This window comes from Babylonia areolata, chromosome 24 (assembly GCF_041734735.1).
Source record: "Babylonia areolata isolate BAREFJ2019XMU chromosome 24, ASM4173473v1, whole genome shotgun sequence".
Classification (NCBI taxonomy): domain Eukaryota; kingdom Metazoa; phylum Mollusca; class Gastropoda; order Neogastropoda; family Buccinidae; genus Babylonia; species Babylonia areolata.
In genome coordinates this window covers 33,326,621-33,349,727 of record NC_134899.1, presented here as the reverse complement: position 1 = coordinate 33,349,727, position 23,107 = coordinate 33,326,621, and the positions used below count along the sequence as shown (strand labels likewise).

At 42.5% G+C, this 23,107-nt stretch overlaps 1 protein-coding gene across 1 annotated transcript in view; it reads right to left on the bottom strand.

Moving 5' to 3' along the window:
* Window positions 1–23,107, bottom strand: part of LOC143298616 (acetylcholine receptor subunit delta-like) — a 23,661-nt gene continuing 554 nt past the window's right edge. The window contains exons 2-6 of the mRNA XM_076611496.1: window positions 20,148–20,393; window positions 19,498–19,720; window positions 17,657–17,839; window positions 16,851–17,078; window positions 1–27 (exon numbers count right to left, since the gene is read on the bottom strand). Coding sequence (XP_076467611.1) covers window positions 1–27; window positions 16,851–17,078; window positions 17,657–17,839; window positions 19,498–19,720; window positions 20,148–20,393 — 907 coding nt within the window. The remainder of the gene's footprint in view (window positions 28–16,850; window positions 17,079–17,656; window positions 17,840–19,497; window positions 19,721–20,147; window positions 20,394–23,107) is intronic.

Sequence of the window (23,107 nt, the reverse complement as noted above, 5' to 3'; positions counted from 1 at the left end):
TCAGGACTGCTCGATCTCATTCAGTTCCTGTTGCACACGGACACAGAGACAGCAGTCGTTCAGTCAGAGACTCACACAGAGACTCCCCCCCCCAGCACACACACACACACACACACACACACACACACGCACGCACGCACGGACACACGTACGTACGCACGCACACACAAACACACACACACACACACACACACACACACACACACACACACACACACAGAATGAACATTATTCTAAATGAAGGAAGTGGAATAAGTATGCATATGCTTCTTCAAATCCAGCCATCTGGGCAAAGAGAAAATAAAATCAAAATATTCATAAAAATAACAAAGGCTTGTAAAAATACAAACATGACATTCAAATACACTACACTCAACTATGCATATAAACATAAACGTGTACATAATCATAATACTCATACATGGGTGTGTTGCAGAGAGAGAGAGAGAGAGAGAGAGAGAGAGAGAGAGAGAGAGAGAGAGACGGACATTGTTTCATTGCCATTGACAATACTATTCTTTGGCAAGGGGGACAATGTATGAACAAAGGAATAACGGCGGTTTACAGAGAAATTAACACACTGCGAAGAGTAAAAAAGAAATCAACGACCAAAACAACAACAACAATAACATTAACAAAATATAAAATATAACATATTATTCAGATTAAAAGGAAAATAAAAGCTCGACCATCCAGCATTTTGCAAATCATTTATAAGTATATACTGTGGAATTGACATCAGGGTAACTGTGTTTTTTCGATAACTATAAGGCTTCCAAAGTTACTTTCGTTTTTCGACAATCCCAAGCAAGGGCGATAAATCTCGCTTGTGGTTTTATACTTATTTCATTATCTATCAAAAGCATACTGGTAAGGTTTGTGTTCTTTAACTTTTCCCTGTTCAAAATTTAGCATTTATTTCGAATTTCTTCATAATACATTCAGTCTAATATCATCATCTTAGATGAACAGACTATAAATAAATAAACGAAAAAAAAAATCATAATACACAAAGAGGAAATGAGTTTCATCTTCAACTAAAGCATCACATATCGGACAAGGGGACCATGCGGACGTGTCAGCAGAGAACCGTTTTTTGTTTGCGTTTAGGTCTAAAGCTGTAAGCCTGAAGAGAGAGAGGACACAATTGCAATCCTTTGGTTTTAGTAAAATTCTATTAAGGTCCATTGTTGCTGTCGCTGTTACGTTTTTTGTTTGTTTGTTTGTTGACAGTTGTTGCTGCTCCTGTTTCGTTGTAGTTTGATTAGAAGAATTTGCCGAAGGTTACCGTGTATATAGATTTTTCACTACATTTATCTTTTCAATATATGAATACATCTATCTTTTTTGTTCTTTGCAAACTTCCTCTCATGCAAATCATGTCATATGTTATTTACGTTACACTTCAAACTGCTAGTGGAAAACACGGTTCCATGAATTTAAAGAGAAGGGAAAAAAACCCCGAGCAATATTGTGTTCTTACCTGAATGGCTATCAAACCAGCCCTCAGAGTTACTTCGGTGGGGAAACTGTCATCATAAAACGGACGTAGCTCCGGCCTGTATGTGGAAAATAATGCCGAAACCAGACGATCTAGATCAGAATACAGTGCTGCCTGCGCCGAATGTTGCCGGAAAACATGCAGGCTGATCAGCAGAAGCACAACGGAGACACATTTTTCACGTAGCATTCTGTTATTGTTTTCGTTTCAGTTTCAAAGGAGGCGTCAAAGCTCGGGGACTGACCAATATAGGCCACACCTGAAAAAAAGGATAGATCCTGGGTAGATACCTGATACACGCATAAACCCAAAGCGCTTGTCAAGCATTTGAGACTCACCAACTTCTTCAGAAGGGAAATGAGAGGGGTAGGGTCAGTTTATATAGAAATGTTAACTATGTACTGGGACTGATTTATGTTGTCGTCAAGTCGGTACAAGCCAGATGCAGACAGTATTCATTCTGTCATTCACTTTCGTTTTGGAAAAGTCGGGGCCATATAGCGCCAGTTCAAATGGTACGGGGGATCTATGTCATATTTTGTCAATGTAGGTATTCTAACTGGCACTTGAAGTCACAAAAGTTAGCTAAATGATAGAAGGAGGAATGAATGACTGGTGATTGAACGAATAATGAAGGAATGACACTTTTCTCAAAAAGCAGTTTCTTTCATACATACATACATATAGTGTGTGTGTGTGTGTGTGTGTGTGTGTGTGTGTGTGTGTGTGTGTGTGGTTTCGAATTTACAAAATAGAGCCGAATTCGACTAATAATCAATACTTTTGCCGAATGAGAATGTTTGCCTATTCCGCGAAATGGGCAGCATTTTGCCACATGTGTGAGTGTCTATCGCGGAAAAAGCAGCTAATTCCGTTAAATCCGAAACCGATTCCGTGGAATCAGCAACGATGATAATTCATTCATATACATTGTGAGCTACCTTTACTTGATTTGGAGTGAAAAGAAAGCAAACATGAAGGTAAATTTGGTTTCTAAGTGCGGATCATGTCAACGGAAGAAGTCCTAGCCAAACAATGGTCTCGTCGTGAAGTCCACTGGTTCAAAATCATATTGTGACAGAGGGCAGGTGGATCTCATCAACGTCAAAATATCCTGTTCAAATTTGAATTGTCAGGACAATTTCACCACATTTCTTGCCCTGAGGTATCTTGAAAGCAAAAGAGCATCGAGGTGGTGTAGAATTTAATTGACATGTCCACATTCATTGGACTGCAAAGCAACAATCGGCTTTAGTTTGTTGCACTGATCAAGTACTTATTCGAAAAGTTTGTTGCATCGGTCATGTATCAACTCAAAATATAAATGTGGTCTGATCACATTGTATACGGGTGGGCAAGAATCAATAACAAGGCTCTGTTAAGCATTCAAATGAAGGTGTTCAGTATCGTCCACAATGATACCCTGCACAGGGCAGAAAGACTATGCTTCGTTCAGTTGCCAAAGATTCTCCACACAGAAATCTGCAAACATGATATTCCTTCGAGATATTGTTTAGAAAGAAACCCGAGATGAGTGTGCAGAAATCTTTCTTTGCAAAGGATGTCTCAGACTGGCTGAGGATGGAAGAAGAGTTGTGATGCAGGAATTGATTGGTCCAGATCCAGATGTGGCTGAAGTCACGATTGTCGACACAGAAGGGGTAGTTGCAGACCTTCAGATATAACAGACAGAGGCAACATTGTCCATTGGACACCGAAGAAATACTCGAAGACAAACTGAAGAATAGCAAGTGCATAGCAGCTGACAATGATGTAATCGTGAAGAACTTCATCAGCATAAGGACGAATCGTGATGCTGCTGCCAAGAGAAAGGAAAAGAGTAGAAATCAAATAATGACACCAATTTATTCAACGCTTCCCTCTCGCTGTCGGTGACAGCTTCCTACTCCCGTGTCCGTGTTTGACAGGGTAAGACTCAATACACAGATCACTCCAGGAGCAATATCCAAAGTAACGACATGTGGCTCCTATCGTGTAGCTGAAAAGCACGGAGTTGTGGGAACATCTGACATGCACACAATCAACTCCAAAAAGCTGCCGGCCGGCTACTTGACCTGGTCATCAGAAAGACAAGATACTGTAAATTCTGCATCTGGCGGCCAGGCTACGCCAAATGCTGATTTGAAACCTTCAGCAGTTCCGGGAGATTGCTTGCAGGAAAAAGAAACACAACAGCACTACAGCCTTAAATTACAATGCATGTGTGTGATTAAATGAACATTGTTGCCGATTCCGCGTAATAGGCAAAATTACTTATTGCACGCAACTGATTTCCGACTTTGTGGAATTAGCTGCCAATTCCGCAAAGGACACGAGGTTTTAATGCTCTTACACACATTTCTCAATTTCGTGGAATAACCAGTTACTTGCCCGTTACGTGAAATAGCAAAAGCATTGCCATTTACTCGATTTCGTCGCGACATATGCATAGTTTTACTGTTACTAGAAAGTCTTTTGGAATAAAACAGCTTGCGTATTGGTTTTCATCGTATTTGTATTAGTATCTTAGTGCGTAAATTGTAAATGATCTCCATCTTGGCTGTCTCAAATATTATTCGATTGTGTGCATGTCTTATCCATCCCTATCTTCCTTATGCCCGTTTATAACATTGTTCTTCTTTCTTTCTCTCTTTCTTTTCTTCCTCCTTTCCCTTTTTTTCCTTTCTAAACGTTTGTCTTTTAAATATTGTGTAATTTTCTTGTTTTCGAGTTTGTTTATCTTTTAATACATCTGGATTTCTTTCTTTCTGTCTTTCTTTCTTCGTTCCCTTTTTTCTCTCGTTCATTCTTTTCCCCTTATTTCTGGTGGAAGGTTTCATTTTCTGTTTTCCTGTTTCTCTCTCTCTCTCTCTAAAAAAAAACCTTTTTATTTCTGTTTCTAGTCTTCTTTTCTTTTTTTATTTTCTTTATAACTTTTTCCTTCTTTGACCGTTTCTTCTTCTTCTTCTTCTTCTACTTCTCCATCATCATCTTCTTCTTTCTTTCTTTTTCACAGTCCTCTTGAGTTTTATGAAAACAGTATAAGATAGAAAAAATATATTAACCACAAAAAAGCGTTCCCCTCCTGAAAAGAAAGAAGAAAAAATTCTTAGATCGCACACGAAGCTGCCTCGTTGGTCACGAAAACTGAAGAGAGTCCAGAAATCTAGCTACCCTTGGTGGTCAACTCCTGCTGTACTGCTTCTTGAGAAACAGAACAGGCACTGAGCTGCGTGAGTATTGACTAACTTGGTCACTACAGCCACAGTCCTCTGGTTCTGAGGACTGTTTGTGTACAGTTACTAGGCACTGCAGCCCGCATCACCAATTAATGGCATCACCAATCGAGCAACTGCTTCTCCATTCGCCATCACCTCTTACTAATTAAGCAAACACACAGATCTGAGCGATCGTTAACTGGCTTCTCAAGCCAACTGAAAACCAGATCGGCGTTCTCTGTCTCTATGTCTGTCTGTAAATTATAAAGTACTTGTGAATGTATAACTTGTAATTTGTCATATATAATTTTCGCATTCTACATTCCATTTGACTTTATATGATAAATATGAAAATTCTTTCAATTATTTAAAAAGAAATGAAACCACAATTCAATTGTTCATGTGAGATATGAAAAAAAGAAAGTACATTTGACTCTCTGTCTGCCTGTCTCGAACTCTCTTTGTCTCTCTGTCTGTCTGTGCCTGTTTCTCTCTCTCTCTCTCTCTCTCTCTCTCTCTCTCTCTCTCTACCGTCTGTCTCTCTCCCTCTACCCCCCCTCTCTCTCAAAAAAAAAAAGAAAAAAAAGAAAAGCAAGTGTTATGTTGCCCTGCCTTGAGTGACCTCAGACAAACTAATTCAACCAAAATATTACAAAGATCCATCAAACTTTAGGTTTAATTTGCTCATGTCGTCAAGACATGAGTCTGCTATGTGTAACTTGGCCATTATGTTTATATGAAGCATTGAAATGATTGCGGAATGGTACGTCGTGAATGTTGTTGAACATTTGTGTCAGCTATGTTTGGTTGGTTTGTATTGTAGATTTATCGTGTGTCATGTTAATTCTGTACATTCTGCTTTAATGTTACCCCCTTCGGTGAGAGCCGTTGGCTTTTATCGGAATATGAAATCGTTATCGTTATCGTTACATAACATAATTCTCTCCCTCTCTTTCTCTCTCATCTTTTTTTTCTCTTTCATTTCCCCTTGCTTTCGATGGCTTAAAATTAGGGGAAAAGTTCGTTTCACACATTCTAATTACAACGATAATACGCTTCTGGGAAGGGCACAATTTTATATAAAGAAACCAAAATGTTTTCAAAGCCAGGCTACAATCGTGTTTTTATTTCTTATTCACAAAACTAACACGTTTATCTGAAATACTGACACACTGATTAATACAAACCCTTTTATCTTTTTTCAGTTCATATACGAGCATCTTCTGCTTAATATGGAACTTACTTTGACACTAATCCAGAACATTGGATTTTAAAACATGTCTCTAAGCATTAAAATGTTGTTGCTGTTGTTGTTTTTGTTTTTTTTACACTAAATGTGAATTTCTTACACTTCCCACCATTTTCCCCAAGTGATCTTCTGTCGGGAAATACTATAACGTAGTGTTTTTCTTTTATGCATATTCACTTATCAGCACGTGCCGCATCACCTTCAGAAAATGATCTGTGCAAAAGCCTTATCTTACAGCTACACAATGTTCACGAACGACCATCGGAATCGACAGATCTACTTGCATTCACACACACACACACACATATGAAAGGGTCGAATGACAATGAGTAGCCATTTTTTGGCGATTGTGATATGGACCTTGTGCTCAGAGAGCTTTGAATAGGCTTGGACAGGACTGACTGGAATCTCGATGAATTCGACAAGATCGAACGCGTACGATCTGCCGATAATGATTTTGTGGAAAGAATTGGACTTGTTTGGCCCGTCGTGATTATCGTGCTTATTACACCCGAAAATGCGTTTGGCAGTTATTTATTGCTTTTCACGATTTGTCGAAGTGGTGTTGAAGACAGGGAAAGCTTTAAACTTTGACAAATCAAAAAGATGATCTTCGAAACATTGAATTGCCGATCGATGTGGGCTGTTTAATCTAAATATGTTCTGTTTTCAGCGTACAACTTTTAGTTTGACAAACATTCGCTTCCGGGGCTGAGCAAAAATATCATTTGGATCCAGGTTTTGTCGCCCTGTGGACCTGGCAATAGTAATGAAATGTCCCCATTGGTACTGATCAAGACAAACCCACCTACCATCAGACGGTATTCCCTATCGCCGCTGGATAGAAAAACACCACCACAATTCAACGAGTGTTCCAAAGCTACCTACCAATATTGAAATTTGAAATTATAATGAAACGGAACCACGAATTGCTAAAATGAACAAAACGAGTTGACAAATACGTAAACAAACATATAAATAAGTAAATAGATGAATAAATAACTAAATCATATACAAATAAACATATACATAAATAAATCAATTAATAAACAAATAGATAAACAAGTAGATACATGAATACATACGATACATAAATAAACTGCATGTCCCATCGGTTCCACACGAAAAGGGGAGAAACGAAAAAAAAAGAAAAAAAAAAGAAGAAAACACAGAAAAAAGAAAGAATTCCTGTTCTGGTATTCATGTCTAACCTTAAATCAAATGACGTGGTTGCCCAGAAAGGGAAGATGGTAAAGATGGAGAATATAGCTCTGTGTGTGTGTGTGTGTGTGTGTGTGTGTGTGTGTGTGTGTGTGTGTGTGTGTGTGTGTGTGTGTGTGTGTGTGTTGGATGGTTTGGGGCATACACACATACATCAGTGGTCAATTCCTTTCTTTTTTCACTTTCTTAAAGTCATCGCATAAAACGCATCCATGTTTCGTGTAAACAAGGCCAAACAGTGCAGGGTTGCAACACGCGACAGACAGTATAGTTACCACCAGCACAGTATTGGTGACACTTTGATATCTTTCTTTTTCTGGTGGGTCCTCCAACTGTCTATGTGTCTGTCTGTCTGTAGCCATCTATCTATCTATCTATCTGTCTGTCTCTCTAACTGACTCTGTTTCTGTCTCATACTACGCCCTCCCTCTGTCGAATCCACACACACACACACACACACACACACCACACACACACACACACACCACCACCACCACCACCACTTGCACTATCGCCCCTTTGGAGATAAACGTTGGCCACGGATCACTGGTCACAACCTTAATGGCTTCAACATCGACACAAGACCTGACCCGTGACAAAGCAAACCAAGTCTCAGCTGATAAAGGAAAGAAATCACCTGTTCTGTCACGAACATGCCACCCATCAAACAGAGCAATATGTGAAGCAATGAAAACTTTTCTTTCACCTGAGCCAGTGGCCATTTGCCACAGTAGTATTCTTTTTGAAGCATGAGAAATCCATGGTTTGCAGAAACGAAATTTGACGGTTCTTCTCTTCTTTTGCATTCGTGAGTTTACAATCCCCCCCCCTTCCCGCCCCCTCCCCCCCGCCCCCCTGACCTCTCTCCCCACCACCAACCACCACCACCACCACCATTAAGCAGATATACTACGTTTCCGAGAGTGAAAATAGGAAGGGGTGGTATGATGGAATCTTTATCCGGCATACTGGATCTCCTGCATGCGAAAACAAACGCAGAAGTTAATGCGCTAGCAGGTCTGCACATACATTTATAAAGACAAACCGGAGAGAGAACATCTCCATACTTAAACAGCGGGTTTCTGAGACATAGATATCCAGCAGCATTACCACTCGCCTAATACATTCGTCCAGCTGACGGTTTGTAACGCGCGTGCGTATGTGTGTGTGTGTGTGAGTGTGTGTGTATGTGTGTGTGTGCGTCCGTGCGTGCGTGTGCGTGTGCGCGCGCGCGCGCGTGTGTGTGTGTTGTTGTTGTTGTTATTTTTGCTGTTGTTGTTGATGTCATGTCAGCGGTACCATTTCAGTGGCCGCTCATCCTGGTGCGGTGGCCGAATGGTTTGCAGCGTTGGATTCTCGTCCGAGTTTCCGGAGTTCGGATCCCGGTGTACCTGATGGGTGAATGGTGGAGATGTTTCCGATCTCCCGGGTCAACATATGTGCAGTCCTGCTAGTGCCTGAACCCCCGCCGTACGTATACGCATGAACAAGATCAAGTACGCACGTTAAAGATCCTGTAATCCATGTCAGCGTTCGGTGGGTTATGGAATCAAGAACATACCCAGCATGCACCCCCCCCCCCCCCGAATATGGAGTATTGCTGCCTGCATGGTGGGGTTAAAAAAAAAGGAAACAAAAAACCCGTCACACATGTAAAAGGTTACATGTGTGTGTGTGTGTGTGTGTGTGTGTGTGTGTGTGTGTGTGTGTGTGTGTGTGTGTGTGTTGTGTGTGTGTAAGAGAGAAAGAGAGTGAGTGAGTGAGTGAGAGAGAGAGTGTGTGTGTGTGTGTGTGTGTGTGTGTGTGTGTGTGTGTGAGCGGCAAATGGTAGCCCTCAGTCAGCTCTTCTCAGGTAGGCAGCCTGTAATGTAAATGACCATGTAACGCGCTTAGATCTTGGTGTGTGATAGTGGATGGGCGTCATATTAATACCCGTATCATCATCCTCACTACCCCCAGTCCTTCATACACAGCCACAGCCTTGCTCGTCTGCTGCAGTCTCAGCGCTCACGGTCTACTGGGAAATATCGATGTTACGTTGCCAGGAGGCCACACACCAGAGGAGGCCGTGCACTGCTGCCGAGTCACTTTGGTTGTGTTCAGTAGTGTCTGTTCTGATTCAGCATGCACAGGATGTTAGGCCTCCTACTTAGGACAATGATCGCTTTCTCCCGGAGCCAGACTGAGTTAGCCTCCCTTCCTGACTGGAGACTTCCACTGCGTCCCTCCAGTGACTGTCCCTCGTGAATCTGCCCGCAGTGAAGTCCTTGACATGACTCACCCCAAACACGGAAGTGGAAGGGGTCGAAACTGAGGTCATCACGAGAGCAGGACATGAAAGGCTATCGAATTTGGAATTTTTTAAAAATCTGTATTGATGACGACTTAGGATGGTGGTAATGGTGATGCTGCTTCAGAGATCCATTTTCGCTTTGGGGGGGACTTTGTGGCACCCCTTCATTTCATAACATACCCCGGTGTCCAGAGATACAGGTCAGAAACTAAGAGCAACACTGCAAAAAATTCATCCATTAACTGGATGATGCTCAACGGTGAGGTCTTAGTCTTGCCATTTGAGCCCATAGCACACTCAAATCTGAGTAAGAGCCGGCCACGGGACTAAAAATCTCTGCTGGAGTTCGAAGCCGCGTCCTCCCAGTCTCCAGTCCGGGACGCTAACCACTTAGCCACGGCTGATGTATGGGTGTATTTACTTGATTACGCCGGATCGATGACCGGTCTTTCCAGTTCTATGCGGCAGGCCAGGCTATTGATTCATGCTGGCTTATTCCAAAGGTCAAAGCAGTGGGTAGAGAGGGGAAAGGCAGGTGAACTCTAAGTGATAGAAATCCAGAACTAAGGGAAAGTGAGAGAGGGATGGGAGAGTGTGTGTGTGTGCGTGAGTATGTGGAAAGAGTGGAGAGAGAGAGAGAGAGAGAGAGAGAGAGAGAGAGAGAGAGAGAGAGAGAATGTATGTGTATTGTGAGGGGTGAGAGTGCGTATGTGTGCGTGTTTGTGAAGAGAGAATGAGAGAGACAGAGACAGTGAGACAAATACAGAGAGACAGACAGACAGAGAAAAAGACAGAAGGGGAGAAAAACAACAACAGCAACAACAATACAAGAACAGACAACATTCTTTATTTTCGACGATAATAGCAAAGCGCTCGTGCATTTTTTGTCATCATGTCCTCGCAGCAAAAGCACACAACACCAAGTAAAAGAGGCCTCAGCATGAAGAGGATAAAACAACAAAATATAGCATTAATCTTTTTTGGGGAGATAGATTTAGAGAAACTGGTAGACAGACATACTGAGTTTCAGTTTCAGTTTCAGTAGCTCAAGGAGGCGTCACTGCGTTCGGACAAACCATATACGCTACACCACATCTGCCAAGCAGATGCCTGACCAGCAGCGTAACCCAACGCGCTTAGTCAGGCCTTGAGAAAAAAAAACAAAAAAAAACAAACAAAAAAACAAACAAACAAACATACTGAGAGGGCGAGGGGTGCGAGACTCAGGAGGGTGGACAGACAGACAACAGAAGACAAGCGTATTCTAAAGAATGCGTGAATTTAAGACAATGTCAATACATAACCAGTTCAGCATGTGTAAGTGCATGAAAAAACCCTATTCGGAGCGAGAGAAACTGCTTAGAAATACTAAAGACAGACTGAGAGCTACACATTGGACATTTAATTTGCAAACCAAGAAATGAGCATGCACAGTCAGTGGGAACAGAATCAGTTCAGGCGTGGAGAAGGATAGATTTGTACGGGACGAGAGGAGATAGGGAAGAGACATGGATGGTGAGGAGGGAGGATAGAAAGAAAGATAAAACAGACAGACAGAGCGAGACTGACTGAGACGAACACAGACACACACACACACACACACACACACACACACACACACACACACACACACACACACACACACACACACACACACACACACACACACACACAGAGTTCAGTACAGACACTGCACATATTGATATGATACATTGAATTAATATTATCAAACAATTAGCAACTGCAGATACCAATATACAAATACACAGAACAGAAATAGGTTTAGCAGGAAATGGGAGAATATGTACTTTATCAAAAGATCTACGTTGATATAGATATATATGGTCACAAGTAAGCTGAAGACATAAAAACAGACAAAGACATAAAGTCAGTAAATGAACGAGGGTGATTCGGATATGGATAATCCAAACCATAGACCCTATCAAGGGATAAACGAAAAACACATGTAATATCGATCTGTTTGAATGAAAATGAAAAAAACAAACAAACAAAAGACAAAAAAAACAACAACAAAAAACCACCATCATATCACAATAAACAGCAGTCATAATGCAATATATTTGTGCAGGAAAAGAGAACACAATTTTGCCGTTCGGATGACATCAAGAAACTCAGCTTATAGGAGCAAGTTTGTCAGTAATATTTATTAGGGATATATTATTCTCTAATCTGTTTAACAACTGGGCAGCACAGAATAAAATCCACTCCTTTTTTTCTCATCCGTTTATATATATATATATATATATATATATATATATATATATATATGTATTATTTTATATTATTATTGTTGATGCATCATACAAAACTGGATTAGGTCTCAACGCCCGACCAGGACATTTTGGTTTCTCAGTATGTCAGACATCTGTATTTCTTTTAAAAGCGGATGTTTGTATCGCATATTCATCAGTCCTGACGCTTCGACACTTACCTGAAAGTGAAACCGATACTGAAACTCTCTTCTTTACATTGTATCCCACAAACACTTCTGTTCGTGCTTCATATTTTGCTAGTTTTGAACATGTGCGTTCTACGCTTGTCATGTGCAATCAGTTAAACGTTGACAGAATTAAAAACAACAACAACATTTTTTTTTTATCACACACACCTTGAACAACCCACACTTCGTTAAAACAATATTCACACTGATAAACACACATGTACGTTATCCAGTTTTCTTTCATCTAACATAAACAAACAGGATTTCAGAGGTTTTCAAAGACTTTCTACTTTCATGTAGGCTACTTGAACCACTGTAAGCCAAGAACACTCGTACTGATAAGAAAAAAGGATATGTATTACTTTCACCAATACACGGAGATATTCAGCCATCTGCGCATTCACAGATAGATTCATGAGCATCCTCCCCCCACCCCACCACCACCCTCCCCCCATCCCCCAGCTGGATGACAACGATGGTCATCATCGATCTCGATGGACACACCACACCACACGGAGATAATGAATAGGCATAATCAACAATTAACACTTTTCTACACTAATCGATGAATGCTTATATTGATACGACATGTAATGAAAAGTAGGCTTTGGACATACAGACAGACAAACCGAAACAGAAACAGACCGAGAAAGAGATGTGGTTGGACAGAAAAAAGACAGAAATGAAGTGACCGAATAAATAAAAATCATTGAGGAAAACGAGAACAGGCAAGAGAGAGAGAGAGAGAGAGAGAGAGAGAGAGAGAGAGAGAGAGAGAGACAGACAGACAGACAGACACACACACACACACACACACACACACACACACACACACACACACACACACACACACACACACACACACACACACACACACACACACACAGAGTTTCGGAAAAGAAGAACAGGCATGTAGAAATGACATATGGAGTTGACAACTTGTGGTACATACACACTTTGATCTCCCCTGCTTCATCAGTTCGGTAACAAGGTGTGGTAGTGGAGGATAAGCTCGCACTACTTACACAGTGCTCCAACAGGGAAGGGTATGCAGTCGCATCAAACTTGTCTTTGGTCCTACCTGTCACACTGGATGAAGGTTGAAGGGACACAACTCGTCCTTTCCTGGACAGTGGTGATTAAACAGTGAATAATTCTAAACTTGTCTTTCTTCGTCTCTCACACTCCCCCCACTCACATCTCTCTGTCTCCGTCTCTCTCATTCTCTCTGTGCACGTCTGTAAAACTTAAAAAGTAAAACAACAATAGTTGCTGACCCTGACATCCTGTGACAGTGGAGATAAGGGTGTCAGGGTGTGTCCAATAAACGACAGTTGCTGACACTAACACATGTGACATGGTGATAAAAGGACATATACTGACATATGTGACAATGGTGACAAGAATGTGTGCAATAAACAATGACCGTTCCTGACAATGACACGGGTGACAATGATGATCACAATGCGTAGAGTAAAAACTGACTGTTCCCGTCACTAAAAGAGGTGATAATGGCAACAGTGTATGGTATTAAAAAACAACAACTTTGTACACACTTACTGTTATGAAGATGGTGATTACAGTATCTACAATAACCAAAATCAGTTCCTGACACATGTGACAGCGATGAGGGTGTTTGTAATACATTATAACAGTTGACACTGAAATACGTGGTTATTCTAGTAGTAGTGTGCACTAACAAGCTATAGCATTCCCTGACATTGACGTATATGACAATGGTGACCACAGTGTGCTAATTGAAAAATGACAGTTCCTAACACTGACAGGTCTGATAATGGTGATGAAGAAGTGTGCAGTTACTGGTGACAGTCCTTGCTACTGACACACGTGAGAATGGTGATGCGAATGTGTGCAATAAACAATGACAGACCTTGACAAAGACAAGTGTGACAATTAAGATCACAGTGCGTACTACAACAACTGTTTATTCCTATCACTAACAGAGGCGATGATAAGAATAACAGCATATGCAATTAAAACAATTAACCTTTCAAAACACTGCTCTTACAATGGTGATTAGAATGTGTACAATAAACAGTATTAGTTCTCGAAACGTGTCACAATGGCGATCAGGGTGTGTACAATAAATTACAATAGTTTACACTGATATAATATTATGTGGAAACACTGGTAGAAGTGTGTGCAATAAGCAAAAACGTTTTCCGGCACTGACGCGCATGATAATGGTGATAAGAGTGTGTTGACAGATGATGACAGTTTCTAACAATTACAGATTTGACAATGGTAATCAGGGTGTCATCATGTGCAATAAACAACATCAGTTCATTACACGTACAGATTTGACAATGATAATCAGGATGTCACGGTGTGCAATAAACAACATCAGTTCATTACACTCACAGATTTGACAATGATAACCAGGGTGTCACGGTGTGCAATAAACAACATCAGTTCATTACACTCACAGATTTGACAATGATAACCAGGGTGTCACGGTGTGCAATAAACAACAGTTCATTACACTTACAGATGACAATGGTAATCAGGTTGTCACAGTGTGCAATAAACAACAACAGTCAACAGTTCATTACACTTACAAATTTGACAATAGTAATCAGGGTTCATTACACTTACAGATGACAATGGTAATCAGGGTGTCACGGCGTGCAATAAACAACAACAGTTCATTACACTTAATAATTTGACAATGGTAATCAGGGTGTCAACAACGCCAGTTCCCAACACCGATAGATTTGAAAATGGTGACAAAAGCATGTGCACTTGACAGTGACAGTCCTTTATACTGACAATATGTAGCAGTGATAATGAGACAGTGTGCAATAAGCAGTACCAGTTCTTAACAATGACGGTCACAGTGCGTACTATAAAAAGCTGTCCGTTTCTATCACTAACAGGTGATACCGATGATGACAATGTACGCATTTAAAACAAATAAGTGTTCTAACATTAACTGGTGTGACAGTGGCGGTTAATATGTGTGCAAATCATTATGACAGTTGCGGACATTGAAATATGTGGCAATACTGGTAGATCTGCGTGCAACGAACTGTTTAGCATTTCCCCATACTGACGCATACGACAATGGTAAGCAGTGTGTGTAAATTTAAAAAAAAGAAGTCAGCTCCTTACACTGACAGATTTGACAATGGTGATACAAACGTGTGTAATAATCAGTGACAGTCCTTTATACTGACATGTGTGACGACGCTGATATGAATGCATGGAATAAACAGTGACAGCTTTTGACAATTGCAGGTGAGATAATGATTATCACAATGCGTAATATACACGTAATAACTGACACTTTCTATCACTGACAGCGATGAAAATGGTGGTCAGTGTGTGAAATAAATAATGACAGTGCCTAATACTAATACGTATTACGATCGTGATCAGTGTGTGCAAATAAATAACGACAGTACCTGATAATGATACGTATTACAATCGTGAGTAGTGTGTGCAATGAACAATGACGGTTACTGACACTGACATATAAGACGAGTGATAAGTGTGTGTGTGTGTGTGTGTGTGTGTGTGTGTGTGTGTGTGTGTGTGTGTGTGTGTGTGCGCGCGCGTGTGTGTGTGTGTGTGTGTGTGACACAAGGTAAATCCTGGAATTGCTGCCACCCCTCCATGAAAATATGTCAACAAGGGCAGACTCTCCAATGAGAATAACTAACATGCTGGACCGCTCCTCCACCACTCCCCTCCCCCACGCACACACACCCTGCCCCGACCCCAAGATGATATTCCTTCATGTCTTTTTCCTCTCAAATTTTCTCCCATCGGGCTTCGGCAGAAAAGTGTCTTGCCTGTGTGTGTGTGTGTGTGTGTGTGTGTGTGTGTGTGTGTGTGTGTGTGTGTGTGTGTGCGTGCGTGCGTGTGTGTGTGTGCGTGTGTGTGTGTGTGTGTGTGTGTGTGGTAATATACAAGTGAATCCCAAGTGGATAGAAGTGCGGTGTCCAGGATTTGGTACTTAAAAGTGTCAGGATTATTAGTACCCTTCCATTAGACCTTACACGATGCCCTGAGCTCTAGTCTTTCGGATGACGCAATAAATCGAGATCTATAAGCGGCACCCACTCACTTCATGTGTAGCAACAAGAGAGGTATCACTGATAAAACTCGGTATAAAAAAAAAACAAACCCAAAAACCAACCCCAGCTCCACCTTGATAGTGGAAGACATGCACGCAGACGAGGGAATGAGGATGTCGCTGCACTATGCTGATGCGCCTTCCTCGGGTAGAACACCCCAAATTTCGCAGCAGAGAAATCAGTTGTGACGAGAAAGAGATGCAATGCAGAATAATGTAACACAATATAATGCAGTACAACGAGGGGGAGATGGCGGAATGGTTGAAATGCTCCTCTGCTAACACAGTGTCTGTGAGGGTCTGGGTGCCAATCCCGGCCTCGCCCTTTGTCTTAACTTTGACGGGAAAATCCAAGTGAGCGCACAGTCATCAGGATGAGACACTAAACCGAGGTCGAGTGTGCAGCACGCACTTGGCGCACTGAAAAACGCAAAATTATGTAGTAGAAATCCACCCTGATAAGTACACAAATATATATATATATATATATATATATATATATATATATATATATATGTGTGTGTGTGTGTGTGTGCGTGTGTGTGTGTGTGTGTGTGTGTGTGTGTGTGTGTGTGTGTGTGTGTGTGTTTATTGTTGTTGTTTTTTTTTTTTTTTATCTGGATTGGAACAGTTTTCATTTGGTTTCATCATCCATGCTATTCCAGGAGTCAGCTTCATTTCTTTCAGCTGTCGATGTCCCATTTACCAACATGGACAGACAAATAAAAGAAGCAAGCAGCAACAAGAATGTGAACATGTAGTAAAAGAATCGGTCACAGGTGAACGCGATTTCCTTCCATGTCATCACTTCCGGTTCTGACGACGTCACTTCCGATTCCGAGAACCTGGTAGGCTTATCTTTGGAAGAGAGGGACTCTTTTTCAGATGAAGATGGCCAAGCTTTCCGAGTGTTGAACTTTGCAGGGCAGGAGTCTTCCGGACCTGAAGTCGTGTCCAGGGGGGCGATGGGTGTAGTCACAGTGCTGACGGGACTCGTCAGTGACGAATCGTCTACAGGACAATCAGCTGGCACCACCTGAAACAACGGACTGGCATTTTGCTGGCACTCTTCCACTTGTTTCATTATATGATGTTTATCACCCATTAGACTGCAATGACTGTCGTTAGGCGGAGTCACCCATTTGAGCTACAAACCCGTGTATTTGAGCTACAAACCCGTGTATTTCAGTTCCAACCGTGCAATGTCACTTTTAATGTGTCAGATCGAAGCAGCACATGGCTTATTGCATAATTTTAACCGAAACTCTGTCCCAGATCCAAATTTACAATTAGATCACAACCCCAAATCAAACCGATCGAATCCAGATTTAGATCCAAATGCTTCATTCCATTGTGTGGCATGGAAAGTATGCCCTCGGCATTGTAGACCACGTAGTGAAAAGATATAATGATCATGAGCGTCTTTTGTTTTCTGCTGGTTTCTTTTTACTGGCAACTTGATTGTCAATTTATTTACTTATTGCTTTTCATTGGCAGATATATATTTACTCCTACTTTTTACTGGGTGATCAATTCACACACACACACACCCTCCCGCCCCATTTTTTTTTTTAATCTCCGTGGTGTGGTGACTACATGGAAACTAATACTTACCTGTGGTTTCCACGGTCTCTTGCACATGAGACGCTGCAGGTACACGGCCAGAGTGCGAAGCCGTGGGCCAGGTGGGGAGCGTTCATCATCCCTGAAGTGCAGGTTGAGGATCCAGACGGACAGCACCACACCCAGCGCTGTCTGCCCCATCACCACACTCAGGTACACAGACAGGAGGGACGTCTGGACAAGGACACAAAGTTGCAGCTGTGCATGTTTTTGTTTGCACCCTCCCGTCCCCCACCCCTAGCCCCCCCCCTATCTCTCTCCCAGATCACACCACCCCAGAATCCTCACAGAGGTGATATTGACCGTGTTGTCCTCATTATCTGGCCCCACTCCCCTGAAATCTCAAGCTCCAGATGGGTGGGAGGAGAGGGATGGAGGGGGGCGGGGGGAGGAGAGTGGGGAGCAGGACAGGCGAATGTGAATATAACAAAGAAAGAAAGAAAAATAAAGAAACAGCGTCAGTTTCAACAATAATTGTACGATAGTCATGTCCGACTAGAACTATCAGAACTGTTGAAGAGGCAGCTGCTGTCCTGATTACCTGACCTAGTATTTGATTGTAGTGGAGAGTATCTGAGCGCGTTGGGTTACGCTGCTGGTCACGGCACCTGCTTGGCAGATGTGGTGTAGCGTACATGGATTTGTCCGAACGCAGTGACGCCTCCTTGAGCTACTGAAACTGAAACTGGAGAGTATCATGCCCAAGTTACATTTCCACTCTCTCGTCCAAAAAGGCTATACGACAATCAGCGTTCGGATGGCCCCAAAGGTCAACTAGGCTTCAAAGATGCCCAATTGCCATTTTGCCTCCTAGTTTATGTTGAGAGTCATAGTCTTTACCAAAAGACTAAGCTGTAAATGAATTCCCATTTCAGTGAAGAAACCAGTGATCATTAAGGTCTCACTTTGCTGTTGGCCCAATTGTTAGCTTTTGCCAGTTTCTGATATAAGCCGAGCGATAAGACCAATTGCTGTAATGAAAATGTAAAATATCGAGAGTTGAAGCCAAAGCCATAGGCCTTGCCACTGGCGGGCATCTGTATTCTTTTGGCGTTGTGTGTTAGGATAGAAACCTGACATAGGAATTTTTTTTAAAAGAGCAGGAGTCGTAGTGGGTGATGGACAAGCCACTTCCCTCTATATATAGGGTCGAACATTCTGGCCTTTGGTGGACACCTGTCTTCAGCCCCCCCCCACCCTCCCGTCCCCCACCCCTACCCCCCTTATCTCTCTCCCAGATCAGACCACCCCAGAATCCTCACAGAGGTGACATTGATCGTGTTGTCCTGATTATCTGGCCCCACTCCCCTGAAATCTCAAGCTCCAGATGGATGGGAGGAGAGGGGTGGAGGGGGGCGGGGGGAGGGGAGTTTTGTGGCAGAAGTTTGCACTATCCGGCCTCCTTTCCGTGGGATCTCCAGTCCCAAGAGGGTACGGCAAGTCGCCGGTAGGGCACACGATCACGCTATTCAGCCTCACCCCCATCCCCTGCACAGTTCCCATGGGTCTCGGGACGGAGTGGGGTACATGCAAGGCAACCCTTTCACTTTCCACTCACTTCCGCCAAGACGGACCTGACGGTGTTGAAAAATACTTTTAGATAACAGGAAGAGGTGTGCGCACCTGAATGTACTTGAATGTGTGTGTGGGATGAGAGGTGTTTTCACACACACACACACACACACACACACACATTTATGCATATGACAGTGTGCATCTGACTATGTGGGTGCTCACAAGTGTTGATACACGCATTAGTTGCATGTGTGCTTGCGTGTGCCTGTTCTTGAGAAAGTACGAAAACGCGAACACGTCACTCCACAAGCACTCACACTGTTGGAGGTTTTGGGCATCTGTTCAGACACAATGGTGAGGTAGACAGCAAAGGCCAGCAGCACCGTGATGGACGTGCCCATCTTCTCGCCACTGTCAGCTGGCAGAGCGAACACCAGTGTCGCCGTCAGAGACAGGAACAACACGGGCACCAATATAGCGATGAGGTAATACGTCGTCTTTCGTTTCAGCTCCAAGGTGACAGTCAGAGTGCTTTTCATGCTGAATAGAAGAAAAAAAAATCCAGACGTTTACTCGGTACTACGCTTACCTTGTCCACTTTTGGCTCACGTGTGTGTATGAAGTGCGTCCATGTAATAGCCCTGTTTCGTTTGTGTGTGTCTGTGTGTCTCTGTGTGTCTCTGTGTGTATGTGTGTGTTAAAAACTTTGACCAAAAAAAAAAAAAAAATCTGTCAAGAATAAATCTGGCTTAAAAATAGAAGGAAAAAAAAGTAAATAATTTCTAATAAAAATAAATCACATTTCCAGATGGTAAAACTTTTTCTTAGATCATTCCCAGTGTAATATCTCGAATACCACACACACACACACACACACACAACACAACACACACACACACACACACACACACACTAACTAAGATGATACAGACAGAATCTCAACGGGACCGTGAACATGACAGCATACTCAGAAATGGAAACGTCGCTGACGGTGAAGGAGACGACCTGCCAAGTGCCCGACTCTTTAAACGTATTCAGACTGGTCGCCATATCGGGCTCGGGCTGGAGAACCAGATGGTAAATGTGTGACACCAGGACCGATACCACGATATCGCAACGCTGGGTGTCGAAGGGGTAGTAGGTGACGTCAATGTCGCACGTGGTTTTGAAGACAGATGGTAGGAGCCACTCTACAAACCCGGTGTGGTCCAAACTGGAAAGGAAGAGCAATGCATAGTTTTAATTTTCACGTTCAAGAAGGTATCAGAGTCTGCCGACAAAATCCATTGACGGTACACTCCATCTGTTGAAAAAAAAAAAAAATAATAATGGTATTTATATAGCGCTGGATCTTGTGCAGAGACAAATCAAAGCGCTTTCGCACCAGTCATTCACACGCATGCATAACTCTAAAACTGTAGAAACTAAAGACAAGGAAAGGCAGGCAAGGGAGGCTATTTTGGAAAGAGGTGGGTTTTAAGGCCAGACTTGAAAGAGCTGAGAGTGGAGACTTGACGAAGCGAAAGAGGAAGTTCATTCCAATCGCAAGGGCCAGAAACAGAGAAAGAACGGCGGCCAACAGTCGAGTGTTTGAATCTGGGTATGCGTAAACAGAGTGGATCCGAAGCCGATGGTAGTGAGCGAGATGGAGTGTAGAGGTGAAGGCTATATACAAAAAGAGGCAGCAGATGCCTGACATTTGATTGATTGATATGGATACTTGTATAGCGCTTATCCTCGGTCGGAGACCAAGCTCTAAGCGCTTTACAAACACGGGGTCATTTGCACAGGTTGTTTCCTGTGTCATTCAATCAGAATTCAGGCACGCACACATACACTCTCAGACAGACTTGTAACATTTTACGTGAGTTACCGTTTTGTTTTATTTACCCCGCCATGCAGGCAGCTATACTCGGGGGTGTGCATGCTGGGTATGTTCTTGTTTCCACAACCCATCAAACGCTGACATGGATTACAGGATCTTTAACGTGCGTATTTGATCTTCTGAGTGCGTATACACACGAAGTAGGTTCAGGCACATGCAGGTCTGCATAAATGTTGACCTGGGATTTCGGAAAAATCTCCACCCTTTACCCACCAGGCGCCGTCACCGAAATTCGAACCCAGGACCCTCAGATTGAAAGGCCAACACTTTAACCATTCGGCTATTGCACCCGTCATTCAGCAGACAATTGTTCACACAAGTAGTGCATGAATCTAAACGTGCTGATCAGGCCTTGAGGGCCTTCCTAGGTTTGTGCAAAACGTTAAAATATTAAGACAAAATAACCAAGTAAGTGAATACATATATTATAGTGAAGGGAAAGATATGTAAACGGTAAATGATGGAACGAAAAAAAAAACAACAAAAAACGAAAGTGGGCCACGCTCAGTGAATCCGCGTGTACCCACACATGCGCGCGCACCAACAGAAGCGTGCAAAGACTGTCCATTTCTCACTATCCAATATAAGAGAACAGAGGGATCAATTTGAACACAAAATACAGTGATATTCAATGTATGTGTGTTTGTTTGTTTTTTTCATGATTCCCAGCACCACGTTACGGCGGTATTTAAGTTGTTTATATGATTCCCAGCAACATGTAACACCAGTCACTCTGTGATGTGTGGCTCGTTGTTATTTCTTTTATTGGAAATGTGATCAATGGCTCTTCCATCTCCTACCACTACACTGTCAGGTTTTCTTGTTTGTTTTCTTCCCGACGTTCAACCTCTCACCCAATAGCAAACCCACTATGAGTGTGTATGTGTGCACATGAATGAAAGCGTGCGTACGTGTCTTTATAACCTTGTGAATAGACGATCAGCCAGTGTAAAGAAGAACACACACACACACACACACACACACACACACACACACACACACACACACACACACACACACACACACACACACACACATACATTCATACATACATACATACAAAAACACACGCACATTTTTGTATGTGAAAATGTGTTACTCTCTCTCTCTCTCTATTTCTGTGTGTGTGTGTGGGCGGGGGGGGGGGGGGGGGGGGGGGGGGGGGGGGGGGGGTGCGTTTTAAAGTGCGTGCGCGCGCGGGTATATTATTCCACTCGCTCTGATGTGCGTTTGTCCATGAGTGTCAGAACAACTCACTGCAGTTGATTTTCGTCGAAGCCCAGTTGGCGCATGGTTACCATAGTGTTTTTCAGGGTCACATCAGGTATCCAGAAGAATTTCTGCGCGTGTGTGAAACAGCGGGTGTAGTTCGACTGGATTAAATCCCAGGTTAGTCGGAGGTCTGTCCAGGTCAGTTGGAGAAAGGCAGAAAATGTCAGTGACTGGTCAATCTCATCGACTTTCTGTTTCAAGACAAAAAACAAACAAACAAAAAAAAAAAAAAAAAAAAAAACAACAACAAAAAAAACCCCCCAAAAAACCAAAACAGCACATCTGTTGTACAGCTCACATGCTAGAAAATGGCAAGTAATCACCTGCACAAACAGAATGAGACAGACAGAGAGAGAGAGAGAGGGAGAGAGAGAGAGAGAGAGAGAGAGAGAGAGAGGGAGAGAGAGAGAGAGAGAGAGGGAGAGACAGAGAGAGAGAGAGAGAGAGAGAGAGAGAGAGAGAGAGAGAGGGAGAGACAGAGAGAGAGAGAGGAAACGAGAGTTTTTTTCAATAAGGCCATGGCCCCCTTTGAAGGGGTGATTACATATTTTGTAAGAATAGATTTGCATAAGGATATAATCTTACAACATGTATGCTCAAACAAAGCTCTGCTCTGTTTAACCAACCATGAAACTCCGTCGTTTTAATGACTTATAGATAAACATGGCAAGATTAAGAGAGAGAGAGAGAGAGAGAGAGAGAGAGAGAGAGAGCAAATGACAGATGAAAATGACAATAAGAATTCAGTTGAAATACTTAAGAAACAACTG